Source organism: Lycium ferocissimum, chromosome 2 (assembly GCF_029784015.1).
Source record: "Lycium ferocissimum isolate CSIRO_LF1 chromosome 2, AGI_CSIRO_Lferr_CH_V1, whole genome shotgun sequence".
Taxonomy (NCBI): domain Eukaryota; kingdom Viridiplantae; phylum Streptophyta; class Magnoliopsida; order Solanales; family Solanaceae; genus Lycium; species Lycium ferocissimum.
In genome coordinates, this window is record NC_081343.1 from 61,411,236 (window position 1) to 61,435,215 (window position 23,980).

At 34.5% G+C, this 23,980-nt stretch overlaps 2 protein-coding genes across 20 annotated transcripts; both read right to left on the reverse strand.

Moving 5' to 3' along the window:
* Positions 1-5,472: 5,472 nt before the first annotated feature.
* Positions 5,473-8,697, reverse strand: LOC132046559 (large ribosomal subunit protein uL6m-like). 3 transcript variants are annotated; one of them, XM_059437219.1, is made up of 2 exons: positions 8,544-8,697; positions 5,473-6,045 (listed from the first exon to the last, which is right to left on the reverse strand). In XM_059437219.1, exon 2 carries the CDS (start codon positions 6,022-6,024, stop codon positions 5,716-5,718), a length of 309 nt encoding a protein of 102 aa, XP_059293202.1. In that variant the 5' UTR covers positions 6,025-6,045; positions 8,544-8,697; the 3' UTR covers positions 5,473-5,715. The 3 variants fall into 3 exon arrangements, with proteins under 3 accessions (XP_059293202.1, XP_059293201.1, XP_059293203.1); XM_059437218.1 differs by having other exon boundaries at positions 8,531-8,682; XM_059437220.1 differs by lacking the exon at positions 8,544-8,697 and adding an exon at positions 8,137-8,160.
* Positions 8,698-12,711: 4,014 nt separating this feature from the next.
* LOC132046561 (uncharacterized) lies at positions 12,712-17,538 on the reverse strand. Of its 17 annotated transcripts, none has more exons than XM_059437223.1 (9): positions 17,380-17,538; positions 17,204-17,275; positions 16,977-17,051; positions 16,150-16,233; positions 15,497-15,582; positions 15,281-15,365; positions 13,209-13,250; positions 13,059-13,136; positions 12,712-12,968 (listed from the first exon to the last, which is right to left on the reverse strand). In XM_059437223.1, exons 1-9 carry the CDS (start codon positions 17,404-17,406, stop codon positions 12,897-12,899), a joined length of 621 nt encoding a protein of 206 aa, XP_059293206.1. In that variant the 5' UTR covers positions 17,407-17,538; the 3' UTR covers positions 12,712-12,896. The 17 variants fall into 17 exon arrangements, 14 of the variants coding, with proteins under 14 accessions (XP_059293206.1, XP_059293210.1, XP_059293209.1 ...); XM_059437227.1 differs by having other exon boundaries at positions 13,056-13,136; positions 15,274-15,365; positions 15,497-15,536; positions 17,380-17,537; XM_059437226.1 differs by having other exon boundaries at positions 15,274-15,365; positions 15,467-15,536; positions 17,380-17,537.
* Between the last annotated feature and the right edge of the window lie 6,442 nt (positions 17,539-23,980).

The following is a 23,980-nucleotide window of genomic DNA, read 5'->3' on the forward strand; positions in this document are numbered from 1 at the left end:
TCTATGGAATTACCATACAATTTGTATTAGCTCTTCGTTACTCTTTGCATTGATTAATCTTCCATGTTTCCTTTTCTTCTGGAGTTCTGCCATGCCTCTGTTTTTCTTCTCCCAAGAGAGCAACCAACTGAAAAAGAAACAAACGGATAAAGAAGAAAATTGAACTTTGCGCACACTAAAAAGAGATTAAGTTTTATGTATTGATACCACAAAAAAATGTTACGATTATAATATTTACAAAGTAATTAAATTTCAGATAAAATTTTATAATAAGCAGTATTAACTATTTAACATATGTTTTGCGGTGTGTATATATGTATATACAAACTATGCCTGTGCAATGCACGGGCCTAACATGATTAATTTGGTTACTCAATTTAGTTAGTCATTATGGTTTGTATATTTTGCAAAAGATACTGCGATTTTCCATAGTGAGTCTCCATATTTTTTTTCTTTTCCTCTTATTTGTTGATGCTGTGTTCCCCCCTCTTGGACACTTATATATATTAGAAATTTTTAGTAATGTGGCCAAGTAATATGGGACGGAGGGAGTACTTCATTTATTAATTCTTAAAGAATGTGGGAAAAGTCAAAAGAGAACAAGTAAAAGTGCACGGAGGAAATAAATGTGTCAGAGAATTAAAATTGAAGTGCATACGTGTATACATTAGAAGAGAATAAATATTCACTATTATGACATATGTCCACGTGGGATAAAAAAGTAATTGGTTAAAGTGTACAATCAAGTAATGTGGGATGAAGGGAGTACTTCATTTATTAATTCTTAAAGAACGTGAAAAGTCAAGTATAGTAATGTGGCTAAGTAATATGAGATGAAGGGAGTACTTCATTTATTAATTTTTAAAGAATGTGAAAAGTCAAGTAATGTGGCCAAGTAATATGGGACGAAGGGAGTACTTTATTTATTAATCTTAAAGAACATGAAAAGTCAAAAGTGAATAAGTAAAAGTGCACGGAGGAAATAAATATATGTCGAAGAACTAAAATTGAAGTGCATACATGTATACATGAAAAGAGAATAACTATTCAGCAAGAACGTGAACAGTCAAAAGTGAACAAGTAAAAGTGCACGGAGGAAATAAATATGTGTTGGAGAATTAAAATTGAAGTGCATACGTGTATACATGAGACAAGTAAAAGTGCACGGAGGAAATAAATATATGCTGAAAAATTAAAATTGGAGTGCATACGTGTATACATGAGAAGAGAATAAATATTTAGTACTATGACATATGTTCACGTGGGATTTATTAATTCTTAAAGAACGTGAAAAGTCAAAAGTGAGCAAGGAAAAGTGCACGGAGAAAATAAATTTGTGTAGGAGAATTAAAATTGAACTGCATACGTCTATACATGAGAAAGGAATAAATATTTAGCAAGAACGTGAAAAGTCAAAAGTGAACAAGTAAAAGTGCATGGAGGAAATAAATGTGTCGGAAAATTAAAATTGAAGTGTACCCGTCTATACATGAGAAGGGAATAAATATTAAGAGCATTGACATATGTAAATATAAATATGTGTTGGAGACATAAAAAGTCAAAAGTGAACAAGTAAAAAAGTGCACGGAAAATAAATATATGTTTGAGAATTAAAATTGAAGTGCATACGTGTATACATGAGAAGAGAATAAATATTCAGTACTATGACATATGTCCATGTGGGATTTATTAATTCTTAAAGAACGTGAAAAGTCAAAAGTGAGCAAGTAAAAGTGCACGGAGAAAAATAAATTAAAATGTGTAGGATACATGTAAAGGAATAACTGAAAAGTCGTGAACAAGTAAAAGTGCATATAAATGTGTCGGAAAATTAAAATTGAAGTGAGAAAGGGAATAAATATTCAACAAGAACGTGAAAAGTCAAAAGTGAACAAGTAAAAATGCACGGAGGAAATAAATATGTGTCGGAGAATTAAAATTGAAGTGCGTACGTGTATACATACGTCTATAAAGGGGATTTATTTATTAATTCTTAAAGAACGTGAAAAGTAAATATTAAAAGTGCACGGATGACAAATAAATATTAAAATTGACTACGTCTATATATGTAAATATTCAACAAGAACGTGAAAAGTCAAAAGTGAACATAAAAGTGCACGGAGGAAATAAATATGTCGGAGAATAAAGTGTACATACGTCTTATATATGAGAAGGGAATAAATATTAAGCAAGCAATCATTAAGTGTACAATTTGTAAAAGCTTTGGTTAAAAGTATTACGTGTCTATTTGTAAAGCTTTGGGTACAAGTAGGTATTGCGGTGTTGGTCCCTCTTAGCCACTTATATATAATAGAATATATAACTTAAACCAATTAAAAATAGGAGTACCAATTTTTATTTTTTATATATATTTTTTATTACATAGGGGTAAGGGAAAGGAAAATGGGGGAGGGGATTACATGGTAGGGAACGTACCCCCATCAACAAGGTGAACGTACATGTAGCCAATCAACTGATGACCAAGATCCCGAGTACCAATTGGATTTAGACTTGTGATTAAATGTAGGCGTTGGAGTCAATCAACGAGTTATTAGTTATCACTTAGCTAGTTCAATTTTATATAACTCAGGATGATTTTTTTTTGCTTAATCTAATTACCAAGAAATATTACCGTGATAGTAAAATTACTACCGTTGAAATGGGGTTTGACTTTTAAGTAAATAAATGGAACCTGCCAAAATATAAAGTGTATATCAACTCTGTCCATTTAAGCTTTATTATAGCACATGGACGCGCGGTAAGTAATATTACTGTATTAGGAAGCTTAGTTCGCAAGTATTTTGGTAATGAATCCGAAAAGAAAAAGGAAAAGGAAACGAGCCAAGTCCTAATCCTACACAAAAACTGAAAATCAACCCTGTAGAAAGGAAGTCTTTTTTCTCTATACTGTATATACTAGTCCAGTGGCAAAACTGAATATTCAGAACCAACAATTTAGCTTTGATTAGTTTCATCAAATGGAGCCATTCGCTGCCAGTGAAATTCATGTTAAACCCCAACTTTATCCTAAAAGAAGTCCTCCTAGTCCAACCATCTCAGGTAACAATTTTAACTTGGAGATTAATCTACTTGTCAGGCACTCTTATACTTCTGGTGAGAACATTATCGAAGACTACAACTTTGGTACTAGGTGGGCTGATAAGTACAAGTCATTATCATGCGATATTGTTGACAGAGTGCTTTCTGCAACTGATTTTCCTTATCCATTAGAAAGTGTTAAGTGGGATCATACTGAGAAAATTTTGGAGAACAAAGATGATCTGATCGAACGCATCTTGGAGTTTGCTCGGACGGTGCAGAACGTTACACCTCCTCTCCAAGATGACGATACAGTTTATGTGAGACTGATATTTGATAAGCAAGTCTCCGTATCTCCTCAAGAATTTGAACTTACCAAAGCGAGAATTGTTGCAGAACAGAATGAAAATCGTGCACAACTACTTTGGGGAATAGTTTATGACCAAATCAAAGGATTGGGACACGGATCATCATCGTTGAATGAAGAATTTCAGTGGCTACAAGCTTACATAGTAGAAATTGTGAAGGGGACAGCTTATTGGAGCATGTATTATGATGAAAATTATGAAAGGGAACTACTACAGTCTTTAGTTGAGCAAGCCAGGAAGGAATTTAGGTCACTGCCTGCAGTAAGAATGATGCAATTCTTACAGGGAGTACATCTTCCGGAAAACGAATCAACAGACGTGTGTTCGATATGCATGGAGAGGTACTTACCTGGTTCAGAAGCATACAGCATGCCTTGCAGCCACAGTTTCCATTTTGACTGCATTGGGACTTGGCTTCTAAAAAACCCAAGTTGTCCTATGTGTCGTTACAAGTTGCCACCAATGGAGTCCAAATAGAAGTCATCTCTTTCTTGTAGATGTATTTTAAGATAAACCTTGTAAACAAACATGTCTTTGCTTTTAACAAAAAGATTCTTGTTATTGAAATTGTTAGTAGGGTGTTGGCTCCAGCCAACACTCTCTTCCCGATAGAGAGACATCATATGTAGCTTCAACATACTTGTATTCACAATGCACGACTGAAAGGTACATAACTTGGAGAGAGTTTATACTTCCTCACATCACTTGCTTTATACTTCCGTATATCACTTTGTATGCCGAGAGTTTCTAACCGCATCAACAAAATTATTACTTTATGAAAACTTGGATGAAATTTAACACAAATAATGTCGTAAAAGCTCTAATAGGTTATTTAAAAATAAACATGACATTGCAGTATATATAAGCCAGATGAAATCAACCTACTGTTAATGATAACTTCAAAATCAAAGATGATAAGTTTATAGGCAGTAGGGAGAGGATAAAGAAAGCAGTACATACTTCATTTATATTTATACATATACTAGTAAGAAGATGCCGTGCAACAGCACGGCCCAACTCCAAAAGAATGCTGTTTTAAGATATTCTTAAATTTGTACTTTCAAAATGAAAACATCTTTGCTCTTAATTTATAACTTTTTCATTAGTATAAATTTAGATCTCCTTCTACGATACATTTTGTTAAAATTATAGTGTAATACAGTTTTCATAATCATAAATTTAAATTGAATAAATTTCTCCTTAAAGATAAAAAGCAATATAAACTTGTACAATATAAAATTTAGTGATGTATTTTTATTAGCTTTAGTATTTACAATTATTTTCAATACATTGCTCAAAATTTTGGATGCAATAGCTGATTCAACTTTTCTCTAAACTTTGTGAAATGTTAACTGTTTATAATAGTATGATTCTGAAGAAGTACTCAATAAGAAATACCACAAAGCTGGATATAAGTTATGCAATGCAAAGAGAGAGACGAGTGTTCGACATCATTTAAAGAAGCTGCAAATGAAAGTGTAAGATAGAAAATTCAGCCCACATTGTCAAAAAGTGATAGTTGTAAAAGCTTGCAATTACAGCGTGTAGCGTGGAAATTGAGGTAGGGCCCAATTAAGCAAATTCATATATAAACCAGTCAAAGAGATCAAAGGCAGCACATGAAATGACCAAACTGCCTAGCCTAAGCAGGCATGTTGACGGTCTGGTCTGGTGGCTGCTTATTCGCATTTCTTAGTAAGTAATGTCACCAAACATTGTCAACAGTGCACATGCATTTTAGACTATAAAAGTCCGATAAAAATCAATCAGAATGGCAACTTCGCATTTGAGAACTACTCAGACAACCTAGGATAATTAACACCAATGAAAACAGATGCTTTGCATTTAGAGCATTTAATAAAATTGTGGAAGAACAACAGCCTGCAATTCAACATGGATGTAATCAAGCACAAATACACATTTTAATCTGACAGTTGTCCTACAAGATATCAATCAAAATAGTCTAGAACTTTCACAATTGAGAAGTATTCAGGCAACCTAAGATCATACACTAAAGTCCTAAGAAAGCAATTCTTTGCATAGGGCATTTAATCAAACACCTATATTTCATCAACACCGTCATTCACTTATCTATAGCATTTGAAAGGATGAAAACGCTGATACAGAAAGTCATTGAGATGTTTAGCAACTTCTGTGACTACAGTAGAAGACCTTCAACCATTCTATCTTTTAAAGGACTCGGAGTTAGAGAAAAAATTACAATAGGAAGGATGCTTAAAAGAGAAATTGTCTAGCATCATAAAGAGAACAAAGCCCAAGCCCAACAAAGAACCATGAATAAAGGTTCTCATTTTGACTTCTTTCCCTGCTTCTTTTTTATTACTTCGTCAATGTACATAATACCTTTGCCTTTGTAAACTTCAGGAGGCTTACAGCTCCTTACAGAAGCAGCAAACTGATGTACCCTATACTTGTCAATCCCAGTGCAGCAAACTACATTGGGTTTGAAACAGAAGACACGAACTGCAGGGGGCACGGTCAGTTCAACCTCATGGCTGTAACCCAGCTTAAGGTACAAGAGACGACCTTCAGATTCTGCCCTAGCCTTGAAACCGACTCCAACAATCTTGAGAAAGCGGAAGAATTTAGCTTCCATTGGACGACTTTAATCAATCAGCTGAAACAGGAGATGACATGAAAAAAGCTACATCAGTAGGCCAAACAAGAAAAAGACCTAGACAATAATACAACAGGAACCGACCAAACAAGAAAAAAACCAAGATACAACTGGAAAATTATTTTCCACTATGGGAGGCAAGCATGCCAAGTATTAATCTGTGATTTAGGCATCTAACTTAATTGTTTGCGACTAATACTCGGTCAAAACAACTATGACTGTTTGTGTAGGAAATGCTATGCCACTTTGTGACTGAAAATGTGAATAGTCACAGCATACACAAATGAAAACTGCTCAAGGAAGGGAAGACAGCCAAAGTGACTTTCCTATTTGGTCAAAAGAAAGGGGATTAATTTTCTTTGGAAAGTGAGGGTGGAGGGAACAAGCAGGGGTTTCTTCCGATACAGATATTTTTCTGAAAATTAACTCAACGAATAGATATACAACCAATTAAAAACTCGAATTATGAGCAACAACAACCATTCCTAAACCTTCTCAAGATGCAAAAGCATGGATTGAAATAGGCTATTCGATGAGGACATGGCATGGTGAGCTTCAAGTATTACAGATTAAGCAGATTCCCGATATGTATTTTGGGTTTTGCAAACTTGTTAACTCAGAAGAAATAACATTCACCACGCCCCCAGGTGCAGTAAGAGTTCAGCTAACTTGCTAATGAGTCGAGCAAGGACTTATCAACTAGCGTTTTTGGCAAAAAGCATCCCTCAACTACAACCTAAACCTAAGGTACATCCTTATACTATCACAGTGAACAAAAAACATCCCTAAACTATCCAACAACTAGCAACTTTCATCCAACCGTTAAAAATTATTAAAAGCCTAACAGTTGACACCAGAACTCCTCAAACTGAATCTCTCGTTTCTTTCAACAAGATCAAGCCCAAAGCTTTTGGGACAAACCATCTGTTCCAACTGATCAAAACCATGGCCAAACACGCTTGATTATTACTTCCCCAGATTTCACTATGATTCATTTTGTGCTTGCTTTTTTTTTTTTTTACGATTCTTAGTGGTTGGAAGAGATTTTTAGAGTTCATGCTACTATAGGCTGGGCTGCAAAAAGGGAAAGGATGCAGAAGAAGATAATTGTGAAACAGATAAAAATTTAGCCTATTTCTGCACCTGTAGCACTCGTGAATGTCAAAAAGAGAAACAAACCTCGAAGATATTAACACTTTATTATGACAGAACAAAAGGTTATTAAACCAAGAAAATTTTCTGAAAAATATGAATCATTGTGACTCGCGATTACTTCTTGCTGCACATAACAATACAATGCAACCAAATTTCAGAAGTCAGAGAATCTTAATATTTGGTGCGTGCAAGGATTATATAGAAGTGGGTGAGCTCTTGTCAGGGCTATTGTGGGTTTGAGCAGAAAAGTAAGGGGATGGTGAGAGAGAGAAACACAAACAAAGAATAAGAAAGAGGAAGAAGCAAAAGGAGGTAGCACACATGAGAAGGATTATATAGATGTATTGTCACTTTCCTCTGTTTTACCTTGTTTAGGCTCAGATACTCTTGTAGGTTTTTTCGACTGCCTTTCAAGAATTCCCCAACCCAGTAACAGCTTCAACGATTTCCTGCATTTCTCTCTTTAAAAGTTCAGAGCCCTCATTTATCCCAATCCCCTCTTTGTGTGGTTTAGTACTAGCAGTAGATCATGTAGTACTGTGTTCCTAATAAACAGTTGAGAACTTGTGCAAAATGATGGCCAAGGACAAACCTTATTATTGTGGATATCTAGCCTTCTAACTGTGATCCTCATTTGGATCGATAGTCTATTTTAACTATTCTTAACAGTTGGATTAAAATTGCTAATATTTTGGATAGCTAAGGGATGTTTTTTGTTCACTATAATAATAGAAGGATGTAACTTAGGTTCAGGGTATAGTTGAAGGATATTTGTAGCCAAAAACTCTATCCATCTATACGACGACTTAGGTATTATAACATACTCTCATTTCAGAAGCATAACATTCAAATAAATACATTAAGTAATTTCGTCAAGCAACTCCAAGGCATGACAATCTCCAGAGAATGCTCTACAGAGTAACAATTAACACTCACCAACACAGCTAGTAACTGTCAACAGAAGACTGCAAAACGAAGGAACATTTCAAGAACAAATAATATCCAGCCACAAAACTAGAAAAGTAGCCTAGCGAGCAATGGTTTTTCATTGAGAAAATGAAACTCTCATTTCAAAAACATCACATTAAATACATCCACAGAGGAATTTCATCGAACAACACACACGCATGACAATATTCAGAAAATCTGCTTTAAATAATAAAAGAAACATAAATTATTTTTATCAAATAAAAAGTAGAAGGACCATTTCCAAAAAAAAAAAAAAAAAAAAAACATATACTTGTATATCTCTATTACGAAAGGAGACTAAGGAGCAATTCCTTGAGATGGGTAAAAGGAGCAAGTACAAGGAATGAGGGCAATATCATACCACGCTTGCTCACCTAAAGTCCACCGGAGATCTGCAGTTCCACCAGTGAGTGGAGCGTTCCGATGACTGTCGTGCACGCGAACACAGAAATGAGAAATATTTGGGCCTATACTATTTTACAAGAACAATTGGGCCTGTTACTGCTACTAGGGGCAATTCGCAAGACTGTCCCTATTTTTGGGGTGGTTTTTAAAAAATTTAAAAAAATATAAAAAGCTTTAATTTTCCTCCTTCGACTTTTAATGTTTAAAAAAATAAAATCCTACCCTCCGTGATTTTGGATTCAAATCTCAACAGAGTATATTTTATTTTTTTTAACTTTTCAAGACAAGACTTTTAACCAATTATATCTATTTGAAATAGTTAGACAATTTTTATATAAAACATAACTAAAAAAGTATGTAGAAATTAAATTTTCCTTAAGTAACTAAAAGTTTGCCACAAAGGCAAAGGATTTAAATTTTGTAGCTACATAGAAACTATGTCTTATCCTATATATATATATATATATTTTTTTTACTTTTGTAGAAATTAAATTTTAGTTACTACAAAACTATGCTGAGAAGGAACTACATAGTAAACTATTCCTTAAGGCATAACTTAAACTTTGCTTATAAGGCAAAGTCTCTTTTAACGAAAAATCTTACCTTGCCATTTTTTTATTTTTTTTTGCCTCTACATAAGGCATAACTAAACTATGTCTTAGGAAAAATTCATAGACCGGGGCTTTTAATAAGAGTAATTTGGCCCACAATTTTCATTAAATGAGAAGTAGGAGCAAAGATTAAAGACCATCGATTTGACGGTCAAAAATTAAAGTCTAGTTCATATAAAGGGCAATCCGCGCAATTTTTTGAAATTAAAGACCATCGAACTGAGGGACAAAATTAAAGACCAGTCCATATGAAGGGAAATCCACGCAGTTTTTTGAAATGAAAGACCACCGATTTGAGGGGCAAAAATTAAAGACCACCCCAAAAGAAGGGCAATCCGCGCAAAAAAATGAAGGGGCAATTCGCAAGACTGTCCCTATTTTTGGGGTGGTTTTTAATTTTTGCTCCTTAAATAGCTAGTCTGTAATTTTCGTCCTTCGCCACTTTAAGTGGTCAAAAATATCCTGAGATTTTAGATTCAAATCTCAACAAAGTATAAAATAAAAATTTGCAAGACAAGATTTCATAGCCAATTATATCTATTTGAGCAAAAGTTAGACAATTTTTATATAAAGTATCCCCTGTCCGGCATAGTTTTGTAGAAATTAAATTATCATACAGAACTATGCCACAAGACATAGTTTATATGTAGTTACATAGAAACTATGTCTTATCCTACATAGAAACTATGTCTTATCCGCCATACTTTTGTAGAAATTAAATTATACTACAAAACTATGCCGGAGAAGGAACTACATAAAAACTATGCCTTAAGGTATAACTTTTGCCTGAATTGGCATGGTTTGCTATGAAATCTTACCTTGTCATTTTTTTTTTTTTGCCTCTGTTGGGGTTCGAATCTGAATCTCTGGTTTCATAGACCAGCGAATAAGAGTAATTTGGCCCACAATTTTCATTAAATGAGAAGTAGGAGCAAAGATTAAAGACCATCGATTTGACGGTCAAAAATTAAAGTCTAGTTCATATAAAGGGCAATCCCGCGCAAAAAAATTAAAGACCATGAGACCACACACAAAATTAAAGACCACTTATGAAGGAAATCCACGCAATTTTTGAAATGAAAGAACGAAGAAAATTAAAAGGGAAAATCCGCTAATTTTTGCTACTTGAAAGAGATAATACTACAAAACATATGGTCTTTTCCCTCAAATTGGTTATTTACAAACATAACAATTTAATTACAAAACATACCGGAAAAAATTAAAAAATCACCATATGAGGGGCAAAAATTAAAGACCTATTCTCTGCAGATTGCCCTTATACCGGGAGTATGTCTTTAATTTTTGCCCCTCCTTCCCTTTTTTAATTTTACCCTTCTCCCTGTTCTATATTTCCTACGAAACTCGGACCCTTTCTTTCCCTTCCCCTTCTCCGGGCGTTTTATAAGTTTTGCAAATTCTATCCATGCAAATTCTTTCCTTCCCTTCCCTTTTTAAACAAATTTACAAAATTTTGCCTTATATAATGAAAGATTAAAGACCAAATCAAAAGTCAAAAATTAAAAAACCACACACAAATAAAGGACAATCCGTTTTTTCACATTTGTGTTTTTCCAAAAGCCCACTTAGTTCTTCGAGAGAAAAAAACGAAGAAAAATAAAAGGGAAAATGACCTAATAATACTATTTAAGACTACATATTACAAAACATATGAATACTTTTCCTTATTTACAAAACATAACAATTTAATTACAAAACATACCAGATCTGAAAAAATTAAAAGTGCCCCCTCCCCCTTTTTTATTCAAATCTTATCTGAGCGAGATCCGCCCCACCCTTTTTTCCCTTAAAGTTGTATGATCTATATTGTATGCTCAAGTTTGTATCCTTTCCCTTTCCCTTCTCCCTATTCTATATTTCCTCCCAAACTCCACAAATTGGTGTTCCCTTATTGTTTTTCCGTTCTCTGTTTCTGTTATATAATGAAAGATCATCAACCAAATCAAAAGTAATGGCGGGATTGGTGTTTTTTTTTGAATTTTTTTTCAAAATATGTGTTCTTCGAAGGGATGCCCTATGAACTTTATACAAATGTATTAATCTCTAGTTCTCCAAATGGTGCGAAGCGGCAAAACAAGGAAAATTTGTGCGAAAAATGTGAGAATTCTGAGCCTTGAAGAAGATATACATATTTGATACAGTTTTCATACACAAAATTTTGAGGCGAAATTTTTAAGCCTTGAGCGAGATATACACATTTCATACAGATTTCATACACAATTTTGAGCGAAAATTTCCGTATATGCTTTGTAAAAAATCTATCGTTATGTTTTGTAAACTGAAAAGTATTGTCATATTTCGTAAATATACCCTATTCTTATGTATATATACGTCATTCTCCCAAAATAAAAAGGAATCACCAAAAAGCCTCCAAGTATTTTGTTACTATATTTAATTTTTGTGCTGTTTTTCTTGTTTCCCTCTTTCGTCTTCTATCTCAGTTTCACCTCTGGCTCATGGCGGATGTTCTGGGAGAATTGTGAATATAAATACTGAAGAGATTGTCGACGTAAATTAAGAAAATTTTGCCTGGTGTTTGCTTTATTGATTAGGTGTGAAATTTAAATTAGTATTGCCTATCTCTAACTATTGTACATTATCATTAAAACAAATTGAAAATAATATGGGTTAGCAAGGCGGAGAAGAAAAAATTAGTTATTTGATTGCAATCCGATGCACAATCCCCCAACGTAACTATCATCCCCCATTCAACCCTACCTTCTGAAAGCATTTTTTGATTATTTCCATATGTTTGGTTAATTGTAAAATTTAGTGATATATAGTAATTGTGCAAGTAGCGCCTTTGAGTAGTAAAGGTTCCAACAATATTTAAGTAATGATTGGAACAAGTTACAAGGTAATAAGGTTTTCTTATCGAAAGATTATGAGATAAAAGTTAGGACTTACGATACTTAAAAAGAAAAATAACTTCCGCCTTTAAGTGAATCAAGACTCAAGTCATGTTCCACTTTGATGGAGAATATTTTTCTTGGAGATATTATACTTTGGAACTCAAGATAAACAAATTCTGAAAATAATTTCATCAGGGAAAACTTCCGCAATACCGAACACTAGGTACATCCGGTGCAAAGAGAAGCATCTTTCATAAAATTGTTTTTCATGAAAAATATTTACCTTATTGAATCATTTTCCAACGTTGAATGAGTATAAAAGTAGGTGACATTTTTTGCCTAAGTAGTAACTAGCAATAGAGGGTATAAGGACAATGATTTAGTGATATTTTAGCATTAAAGATTACTATTGCAATGTTGATATATTCATTAACGCAAGTGATATAAGGTAAATAATTACCAGCGCATAGTATTTGCATCAAACCCAATAATTTTACCTTAGCAGTTAAACATTAAGTTTTGAGTCCATAGTACTTAACCATGATTAACTGATAAATGTATGTATACAAGATATGCTTTTTGCATTCACTGTCTTGGTGTAAACATGGGGCACGGGTAAGGACATTTTTTAAGTCTATAGATTATGGATCATGATATTTGCAAAGAAAAATGACTTTCGTATCTGGATGGAAGCCAATATTTCCTCTCGGCACGTTTCAAATCTTCACTTCAGAAAAAGAACATTATAAACTCAAAAATCTAGCGAGAGTAATCAAGTGCAAAGAGTGAATTTTAGTAGGGGTGATCGCAAGGATGTTCATTTGTGGAGGAATTCCAACAGCTAGAGTGCTTCTTGAATAAGCTTTTCAGTGAGACTTCTAGGGAGTCCCATGACACTGTCAGCAGTTCCAATCTGCAAAGTATTGGGAAGTGACAGTATAAACAGATCAGCAATCAGCAGTTCCAAGCTGCAGAGAGAGAGAGAGAGAGAGAGACAAACCACAGTGTCAACGAAGGGCAACGTCAGTGGATGTTCAAGCATTAAGCCACCAGCAACATTAAGTATTATTCCCTCCTCAATCTACACAATTGCACTAATAGTTAATGTTGCAGGTAAAAAACATCCCTTATTTAAGGACACTGTAATATTTACCAGGCTATCAATGACCTCATCAGGTATGTCATGGAAATATACCTGCAAGCAGCAGAACAGTATACTCCATGTTGAAGAATCACATCATGTCCAAAAAAGTCAGCAAGAAGGTTTGCATCACACAATCAAGAAAGAAAAAATTCATAACAGTAACAAAAGGAGGGCTTGTAGAAGATAAAACTAGCTAACTGATAAGCTGGGAGCTGTGACGCGATTGTATTGGTATTCCAATAAGCAAATAAAAAAAGGAAGCATCCTGGCATCCTCATAAACTGGACAGGTCAGTAAAAGGATGTCTCGGCAAACAGATTCATCGGTGGAGAGAGTAATATAGATGGGCTGTAATAAACCAGATTCCATCAACATTCACCCTCTTTTCCCCCTTCACATAAAGCTTTAATACACCAGTTTTCATCGGCGTTCACACTTTCCTGCCTTCATAGTCTGAAATAATGGATTTCTGCAACCCCCCAGATTGACAGAGGTTGAGCAGTACAACTGTAACAACAGCCATACTGATCATACTTGATAACATTAAGATGGTTCAAAAATCCTGATGGTGGGGTCATAGCAGAAACAGTTCTCTATGTCAAAGTCTAGCGGAGATGGAAATCTAGAGACCTAGGCAATTTCAAAAAGTATTCTCCTTATTAGGGACCTGGATTGTAAAGATGTCAGTAGGGAAGTGATTCCCTTGCTGTTGTGACCAGAGTTAACAATATTGAGCAAGACTTGGCACAATATGGATGTCTAATTCAGCCCATCAACTCATCAAGTATCTTTCAAGCTTTTGGCAGTTAATATGCTTTAAATTTTTAAAAAGAATATCTGACACTTGCTCTTCTTAGAGCAGCTCCTTGGCTCTTATTCCACCAAAATACAGTAGCTTCATCTGTCAATCCTAAGAAAGGAAGAATTATGTGAAAAAGAATTTGTAGGACGTGATCAAAGAAGATTGGACAATCAATCATGGTCATAGAGCAGCTTGCTTCATTTTTGCATCCAGAAAAACCTAAGCATAGTTGTCTGGCTTCAGACTCTACACATAAGATGGAAATTCTCATTTTCTCATCCAATTTTTCTTGAAGATTAGGACATTTGTGTCAGTTTCTAAAGAGTCTTAAACTCTATGATTAACCTACGGTTTGCACAAATCATCATAAATCTTCATTATGCATTCATACTCAAATTAGGAAATTCTCAAGGGTGTCAAATAGAAATCAATCTATTCATAGTCTCAATCCATATTGATTCAGCTTGTGCCTGTCTGTTTAGGTAGAGAAGTGACATTTAGGGCTCTTTCCACTTATACATTGATGAACGAGCTCCTATTCAACAAAATGTTGCCGGCTGGGAAATGCTATTTGAACTGGCTATAAATCTATAATACGCACAGAAATTACTGGAAATTTTCTGGCTCCAATATTATAGCAAAGGAGCCAATAATCCATGTATTCTAAAGGTCCCAAACATTCAAAGACCTAGCAGCGAATTTCAAGGAAGAATATTGTCACAATTCAAAAATTAGGAACTGCAAGTAAATGGTCCTCAAGATTCCACTTGGAAACTATAGTTGTTTAAATATCTTGGCATAAGGAAACTTGGTAAATTCAGGCAACTGAGATCTTCCTAGATGTGGTCGAGTTTATCGACATTACCCTTCTTCTCTAGCTGATCGAATATGTATGATGAAGAATGTAAAATCTCTTATTTAATGTTTCACATGGTGCATATTCTAGTGAACAGTTCTTCTAATTTTTAGAAAAAACTTTAGTTATCACTTATTAGGATGGGGATCCAACAAACTCAAATTCATCAGCTGGATAAGCATTGACATATTTATTCAAATATCTATAATAAGATTTCTGAAATATCTTCAAAATGGCACGTTCATCTTACTCCTCACTCCCACATCACACACACTTATGCCTCAGATTCAGTTAAACCTACGTAACCATTGGAACATATCAACTTAAGCACAAAGGTACTGTATAAATGCGTATATGTATGCACTTCAATAGTCTCCAGAACATAACAATTACTTCACATGGAGAAAAAGATATACCTCTGACCTTTCCCAAGCTCCTTTTCTTATCCCCTTTGTCAGGTTGGTCACAACAACAGATCCCACAACCGTGGCTTGACCACCAGAATAGCCTGAAATTCGTAATAACAAGAATAGTAATAATGCTAGTAGAGAAAAAGAACAACCTGGCTGAGACGCTTGATGGAACTGCCAACCACAAATACAAACATACATTTGATGAAATGGCGCGCTTCTTCCTTACTTGATGGCTTTTCTCTGATAATTCCTTGGTATACCGCCACCTCGATACCAATAGATGTAGGTAAGATATAGCCAAAAAGATCCATTCTTCATCCAAGAGAAAAATAATTAGAAGGCTCAAGCATTCTAGTTTTTGCAATACACTATTTAACAGTGATATTTAATTAAGATTGTCAAATCATAGAGCAAGCCTAGAGACTCAAATTTCAAATGAATCTAGAGAGCAAAACAAAAGACTAGAAAACGAGCTAACGACACAATAGGTGTCAATCTAAAATGCCATTACAATATATGTATTGCTTAAAATGCTTTTCTAACGAAAGAATTTACATCAAGCTAATTTAAACACTTTTTTCAGACTTCTCCTATACAAAGTTACTTAGTTAAACTTCTTTTTTGATCGATAAAAGTGGAAAAATCTTAAAATTGTGTAGTGCTGTTATTTATTTATTGCTAAATGTGCCAATACCTCCAACTGATTTGCAATTACTAAAAAGAAAAACGTAAAATGATTTTCTGATGTGTCCTCAATTCAATCAGGGAAATAACTCTGAATATGACTTAGTGTTGTGCTAGATAATTTGAACTACATGTCTTTAATAAAGCCATAGCACTTGAAATATTCTAATATGGAGATTGGCGAAATAAACATACTGTGTCTGCAGTAATTAACAGAGTGGGATGTGTATTTTCCTTCAAGTGATCAGTTGTTTTGAGCCTTGACATAATAGCATCTGCCTAAGAAGAACAGACCAAGTAAGCTAACATAAGATTTGCTCTTACAACACTGGAAAATATATTGAATGCATGATATCAATGTATTATATATTACTCCCTCCGTCTTAATTTATATGGCACCCTAGAGTGTCATGGGAATGGAAGGAAAGCAAATGAGTTGATTATAGTAAGCCGAACTATAGAACTACTCATTTATGGATAGTCCTAATTATCATATGGCAGTTTCATAATCCAAATCACTGATGAGCAACAATTGAAAATTAGCTGAGACGAAAAAAGATGCCAAGGGAACACTAAATAATAAATCTCATCCAACCACAAGAATCTTGGATTTTGACCTTCTTATTGATATCATATGCTACACAATTATCAATAGAACTCCTCACATAACTGCACTAGGATTAGTCCTGGCCTTATAGGGTGATTTGTGTTACTTAAAAGAGCAATATCCTGCCAGATACACTACAAAGATCTTTCTTTAAAATATTGGTTTTGGCATTAGTGAACTTCTACCAACTTACCTAGTGAAATTAACTGAGAAGACATGAAAAATGTCTTCAGGAAAATTGCAAAAGACAGTAGATAACAAGCGTGTTTCCTGTACTAGACTCAAATGTAAGAGTTGAAAATCAATCCGAAAATATTAAAAGATAAATAAAAAGATCACGGTCAAATAAAAACTAGTAGAAATCCGAAAGGTGCTACATAAATAGAACGGAGTGAGTAGAAAAGAGGTAGAATACCTTTGCCTCAGCTAGAGCTACCACTAATTCCTCTGCATTATCCTTCCTAATGCTCTTTTCATCAATGTCAGCAGTCTACTCCACAAAACAATTTGATTTTAAGTCAAAATCAACTAGAAAAAAAAAAAAAAAAAAAAAAAAAAAAACTTAGACCAGGTAAAACAGACCAGAAAATGCGAGTTCTAGTAGAAAAAATACAGAATCATTAAAACGAAAATCGGACGTACCATAAGTGTAAATTCATAACCCATGTCAACTAGAATTTTTCGACGTGCCATGGAGGACGAACCCAGGATTATCTTTCAACAAATGGAACCGTCAGTATATTACAGAATGTTGAAAACAAGCATTAACTTTCAAAAAAGAAGAGAACATTGTGTTCTTGAACGTTGAAAGAACAAACCTTGAACGTCAAGTTCTTGGGAGCCATTTGTTTGCCCGCCTCTTTCTCACCTTTGCTTGAGAGGAACAACGGTTAGCTTTGGAGATAAGCAAACGAGCGTATGTATACCCAGGGAAAACGAGTGGTTTTTAAGGTGAAAAAGAGAATGACTAGTTATTGCCCGGGGACATCTAAGCAATTTTTTTTTTTTTTGGGCGTACAGTGAAATAAGATTTGCTTGGTACACCTGTTTGGAAAGCCACTGTGTAATTGGAATTGGGCGTCATTGGATATAATTACGATTTAACCTATTTATTTGATCAAGTAATTACTTGATTAGGTGAAAATTGAGCGTAATTGAAGGGGTGTAATTACACTCTCCAATTCTCAAGGGGGGCTGAGAATTGAGTGTAATTACACTCTGTAAATACAAGATTCCTTTTTAGTTTTTTTTGTTGTTTTATTTTAATTTCTTTTCTTCTTTTATTCGGTTTTCTTTCTATTATTTAATTTTTTTTTATTTTCACTTTTTAATTTTTTTTATTTTTAAAATAGTTTTTATATTATTTATATTTCATTTCCTTTCTTCTCATTCCCAACTTTTACTTCTTGTGGTTCCATGTAATTGCTCATATTTTTTTTTATTCTTTTAGCATAACTGTGTTATTATTCTAATTTTTAAAATTACACCTTTTTATATTAGAAAAAATGAATCATTAACAAACTTGACATATAATGAATAAAGTTATTAAAAGTAGAATTTCGTTGTGAATGAGGTTATTGACTTATATCGTCCCTTTCTTTTGAACTATATTTACTTAAGTTACGTTGAAACTTACTTATGTTATGTTGGAATTTGACATAAGAGTATTATGTTAAACTTTTTCTTTTGGATTTTGAATTTAAGTTATATTTTCGATTTTAATTTATTTGTGTTAGTATTATTGACTTGTCATTTAGCATTCCATGCTGTTATTTTTCATTTACAATTGATATATTTATTTTGGTCAAATATTTGAATAATGTTATGAAATATATTGTCAAACATCCAATCCATGATGTTCTCACAAAAAAGTCTGCTTTTAATTTTTATAATTAATTAAAATTGAAATATTATTAATGTATATATCTATTATTTTTTACAATATTAGTTACAAATATATGATTATTAATTAATATATTTTCAAGAAACAATGTGTTGTAAAATAATTAATTTAATATCATTTATAAAGGCACATATTTTTCAAACATTAAATTTCATTTTTAAATTAAACTAACTGTGTAATTACACCCGTGCAACTAAATAAGACGCTTGTAATTACACTGTAATTACATGATGACAAATAAACAGATCATTATAATTACATTACTATATAATTACTAGGTTGTGTAATTACTACCCTTGTAATTACACCAATTCCAATTACCAGGTGGCTTTCCAAACAGACTCTACGTCTTTTCAGAAGGTCAGCCTTTGTATTGAAAAACCTTGCATTTGTTCTTTAATTTAAGTTTTCAGTATATAATAATAATGGATACTTGAATTTGGTCTTGCCAGAAAACTTTTTGGGCATATAACTTTTTTTTTTTTTTTGTTGACAAGTTAGCAAGTGATTTAGCTTCGCAAAAATTTGACCAAACAAACTATATGTCAAATTACAAGATGAATCTAGATTTGGAAGCGGACTTTATGGTGGCTCATTTCCTCGCAATCTATCATTAGCAATAGGTCCTAACCCAGCAATACACTTTACTTCAAATGGGAAAGAAAATGTCCTGTTTAAATTATTTCTCAAGCTAACGGTTATTACTAGGGGTGTACATGGACCGGATTGGTTCGGATTTTTTAAACACCAGACCAAATCAATTGCGTCGGATTTTTAAATTTATACACCAAACCAAACCAATAAAATTCAGGTTTTTCAACCTCGAGTTTTCTCGGGTTATTTGGTTTTCTCGGATTTTTCGGATTTTTTTCGGAATAGTCTTGATACAAAACATATAACTTTTACTTCAAATATCTCTTTAGTCCTAGTAAGGTACAACTATATAATTAAGGTGTTTCTTAAGAAAATAACATAAAATGTGAGAAGAGTGATGGCATTGTATTAAAATATTTAACAAAAGCTAATAAAATCGGTTAAAATAAATATTGCTAATTAACAAGCCATAAAGAAAATGACCATAGTCTAAAAATATTAAGTCATGCTAAAATAAGTACGGGTAATAAGTATTAATTATATGACAAAGAAAAAAAACTTAAGTTATGTATTTTCACTCTCTAAAACAATTATGCAAAACTAAAGAATAGATATCTAACATTATTGTCATTCCTAAAAGGTAAATTGAATTTCTTTTGTTAGCATTAGTGTTGAGTTTGTTTTGGTTTGAACTTTATTTGAGTTACTAACATTTATAGGATATAAAACTTATATATTGACGTTCAAAATTCTAAGTTCAAGCTTAAATAATATGATAATAGATAAAAAAAAAACTACGAAAAAAATTTAAGAAATATTTATAAATTACATTACAAATAAATATTTTTATGTATAAAATGTTTTAAAAATTGAATACATGTAATGTCAGGTTGGTTTGGTTCGGTTTGACTTTTTTTAGTTAAAACCAAACCAAACCAATTATGGTCGGATTTTTTTTTTCAACACCAATGTTACACCCCGGAAAAAAAAAAAAAAAAAAAATTCGTGTTACCAAAATTGTAGACGGCTTAGTATGGGCCAAAGGAAGAGTAAAGTTACGCCAGGGTTAAGGAGGTTAAGCTTGAGGCTTTGAAAGAAAGGTAGGCAAGGTCCGGTACGAAAATTTTGGTCTAAATGGAATAAATGATATATTCTAGTATATTAAGAGTTTTGAAGTAAAACAAAAGTTTAAAGTGAAGTTCGGGTAGTCGGTTTCCAACGGAACAAGCGGCTCCTCAATCGGACATCGGAGTAAGGAGATATGAACGTTACAAGTTGGATGGGCAAGCCGAAAAATGGTCAACGCGCTAACGCGCCGGCCAAGTGGCGCGAACGCGCGAAAGGCCAAAGGGCCGATACAGCGCGAACGCGCCCCCACGTGGCGCGAACGCTCTGAGCAAAAATTTGAGAATCAAGTTTGGAATGAAGGTTGTGTTATAAGAAGGTAATAATAACATACATATGACATTTGGAGACCGTATGGTGTAAATTAGTTCATATGTTATTTCAAAAGGCCCTTACTGCCGCAGCTAAGCGGGACCCACATGTCGGAGTTTTATGAAGAACATATGATGAGACATATGAATAGTATATGGAAAGTTGAGCAAGTCCTAAGAAGGACCCATAAGCCAAAAATGAGTGTAGGCCCTCCAAAAGAACGATTTAAGAAAACTTTTTCGGGTGATCTGACTTCGAGGGGCAATAAAGGTATTAAAATCTTGGAATTTGGAAATTCACCAAGAATGAAAGTTGTAGATAATTGAATTAGCTTTCCATCCATAGGTCGTAGGCCCTCACACGATATCTGGATCAAAAGTTATGATCATTTTACTGAACGAACATCCCGTCGAAAATTTAGACACGCGCGAACGCGCCCATGAAAGGGCGCGATCGCGCTGAAGGATTTTAGGTCGGTTCTGGGCAGAACCCAGAACGTTATATAAAGGGGTAAATCCCCTTATTTTCAGACCAAGCACCCCAAAAATCTCTCCAAAAATCTGGAAAATTCCCCCAACCCTTCCACACCAAATTTTGGCCCAAACCAGGTATAATCCCCAAATTTCAGTCCGGATAGCGTATAGTTTTTGCTGCAGAATCGTATGGCGGTGTGTGGTGGCAAAAAAAATTAGCGTGAAAAAGCGAAGATCCGGCATTATTAAAGAGAGAAAGGTATGAATCTCTTTCTAATTGTGTTAATACCGCTTTATTTACGGAGAAGTGTGATTAAATAATTGTATACGAGTTAATTAGTCAAAGTTAGAAAACAGGTGTGGGCTGTTTATGGAATATTTTGGAATTGGAAACATGATGATTGAAGTTGGTATTGTTATTGTTGTGTTGTTGGCTATTGAACTAAGAATTCGGGCTAGGCACATAAATAGGGGAGATGCTGCCCGATTTTCGGCAGAATATGAAATGGTATAATTTGAAGTGTTGGTTTAGAATTGGACTCTTAAGTGTTATGGCTAATGTTTGGTGTATATGAATATTGTTGTAGATCTTGCGAAGCCAAAGACTTAATTCGGATTAGTAAGACGCAGACAAGGTATGTAAGGCTTATCCTTCCTTTCTTTGGCATGTCCTAGAGCCAAATAAGGTATGATGTGATATGCTGCCTTGGGGTAAATCTGTTCTGTGATTCCGAGTTTGATTATGCCTCTAATTCGCTTCTTGATATTAATTTATGACTCTGGTTCATTCTTTGATATAAGTATTTTGATATAAACATTATGATGTAAATATTCTAATATAAATATTCTGATATAAGTACTCAGATATAAGTATTCTGGTATAAGCCTTCCGATATGATAATTCTGATACGAATATTCCGATATGAGAATTCCGATATAAATATTCTGCTATGAGTATTTGGATATGAGTCTTCTGATCTGAGTATTCTGATATGAGTATTCTCTGTAAGCCTTAATGTTCTTCATGTACGATCTCGGATCGCTTGAAAAGTCCGAAGAGGTTTCTGTACTCCAATGCTCTTAACTTCCGATACTAACTCGAAAGAACCCGAAACTTGTTCTGAATCCTCTGATGTCGGTCAGTATACCTATCCATTGAGTCTGGATTTATGTGCATATGGTTTCTCACTACTCTGCTCGTGCAAGGCTCAATGTATTTGTTCACTGCACCCCGGCCGGGATCGTTATCGTGCGCATGCCTCGTATATGTATCCGTTCACTTTGCGTCCCGGCCGGAGTTCGTTATCGTGCGTGTTCCACTGCATTGTTCACCGCGTCCCTCATAGGCGGGCCGGGCTCTGTTTATGCTTATGATATTATGATTTGATGATATGGGGACGGTGGCCAGGATGGCATATGATCTGTCTGTTCACCGCGTCCCGTACTTCAGTAGGGCCGGTTCGTTACCGCGTCCCTCACTGGAGGGCCGGGATCTGTTATCAGCATATGTTTATGACAAAATATGATCTGTTATGCATAATTTGTGATCTGAAAGTATGCATTCTGATATGCTGGATAAGATACGCATTTTCTGTACTTCTGATTCTGAACAAGATTCTGTATGTCATAAGTCTGCACTTCTGATTCTGACGAAGCTCTGTCTATTATGCCTCTGTACTCTCGATTCTGATCATGAGTCTGTCTGGTATATCTCTGTACGTCTGATTCTGATTATGAATCTGTCCTGTACGTCTGACTCTGATTACGAATCTGTTCGATACAGCTTTGTACATTTGCATCTGAATACGAATTTCGTCCGGTACGAAACATTATCTGAGTCCTCTGTACTATCTGTAAACCATCGGATATGTGCCCTCAGCGAAGCATATGATATGTTATGTGCTCCGTCTGACGTGTGAGACCCCTGATGCATTCTGTATTTTCTGTACCTCTTCGTACATGCGATCTGTGATTGAAAGATAAGCATTTTAGTACTCTGGTTGACTTACTCATCTTCTGTACTCCTTCTGATATACGAGACAGGTATGTCTGAGTTGTGTCTGAAGAATAAGCGTCTGATATTTTGATTATTGTATTTACTTTTAGTCCTGTCTGCTTCAGTTATGGTTCTGTTTTCTGTATTGCATGCCTTACATGCTCAGTACATTTTTCGTACTGACCCTCTGTCTTTGGGGGGCTGCGTTTCATGCCGCGCAGGTACTCCCAGATGAGCTGAAGTTACTATAGAAGATGTCCCAGCGAAGATGGCAAGCTCCATTCTCCCGGAGGGCTGCCAAGTCAGAGTTTGTTGTTATGGTTTCTGGAATTATGTTAGAGACTTTGCAGACAGCGTCGTGGGTGTTGGTTGTCAGTCTGTCAGCGGCTCCACCAGCCGATATGTCGATTTGTGTTGTGTAGTAAATTTTGTATAATTACAGATTTTGTCAAATTTGCAAGCTTCATTATGTATTTCATTATTATTCAGTTTAGAGATTTGAAAAAAAAATTATGTGCGTAATAGGAGTCTGTGGGTTTGCTCGGCTCCGGATGTGGGGTCGGGTGCCCATCACGCCCCATCGGAATTGGGGGCGTGACAACCAAACCAAGTCAAACCAAACCACTAGTCGGGTTTTTTTCTCGATTTGACTCGGTTTATTGGTTTGGTGCGATTTGTCGGTTTACTTTGTACACCCCTAGTTATTACAATGAATGCCAATAGTTTGACGCCACAATTTTGATGACACCATTAGATTGATATAGGAAATTTTCACCTTGAGATTATTATTTACTCCCCTTTAGGTCGATCTAAAATAGTGCCTACTCGTCTAAAATACATATTCTCCTCTCCACCTCGTTAAGAGTTTTATCTAATATTCACCGTGTAAATTGATTGATGCAGCTGTTTTAGAAACTTCATGCCGTTACTTTAACATTAGTGTATAGGCGCGAACTATATGCAATGAGTGCTTCAATTGTAACTATTTATATTAGTGCATCTTGACCATGGGCATA

Bases quoted from the DNA above. Each gene is read 5' to 3' on its own strand.
- LOC132046559 (XM_059437219.1), bottom strand. From the start codon at position 6,024: ATGGAAGCTAAATTCTTCCGCTTTCTCAAGATTGTTGGAGTCGGTTTC.
- LOC132046561 (XM_059437221.1), bottom strand. From the start codon at position 17,406: ATGGCTCCCAAGAACTTGACGTTCAAG. The intron at 15,537-16,149 runs GTATGTTTATTT...ATTGGTATCGAG, and splicing joins TGTTAATTACTGCAGACACA to GTGGCGGTATACCAAGGAAT. The intron at 13,251-15,273 runs GTATATCTTTTT...TGCTGCTTGCAG, and splicing joins GAGCTTGGGAAAGGTCAGAG to GTATATTTCCATGACATACC.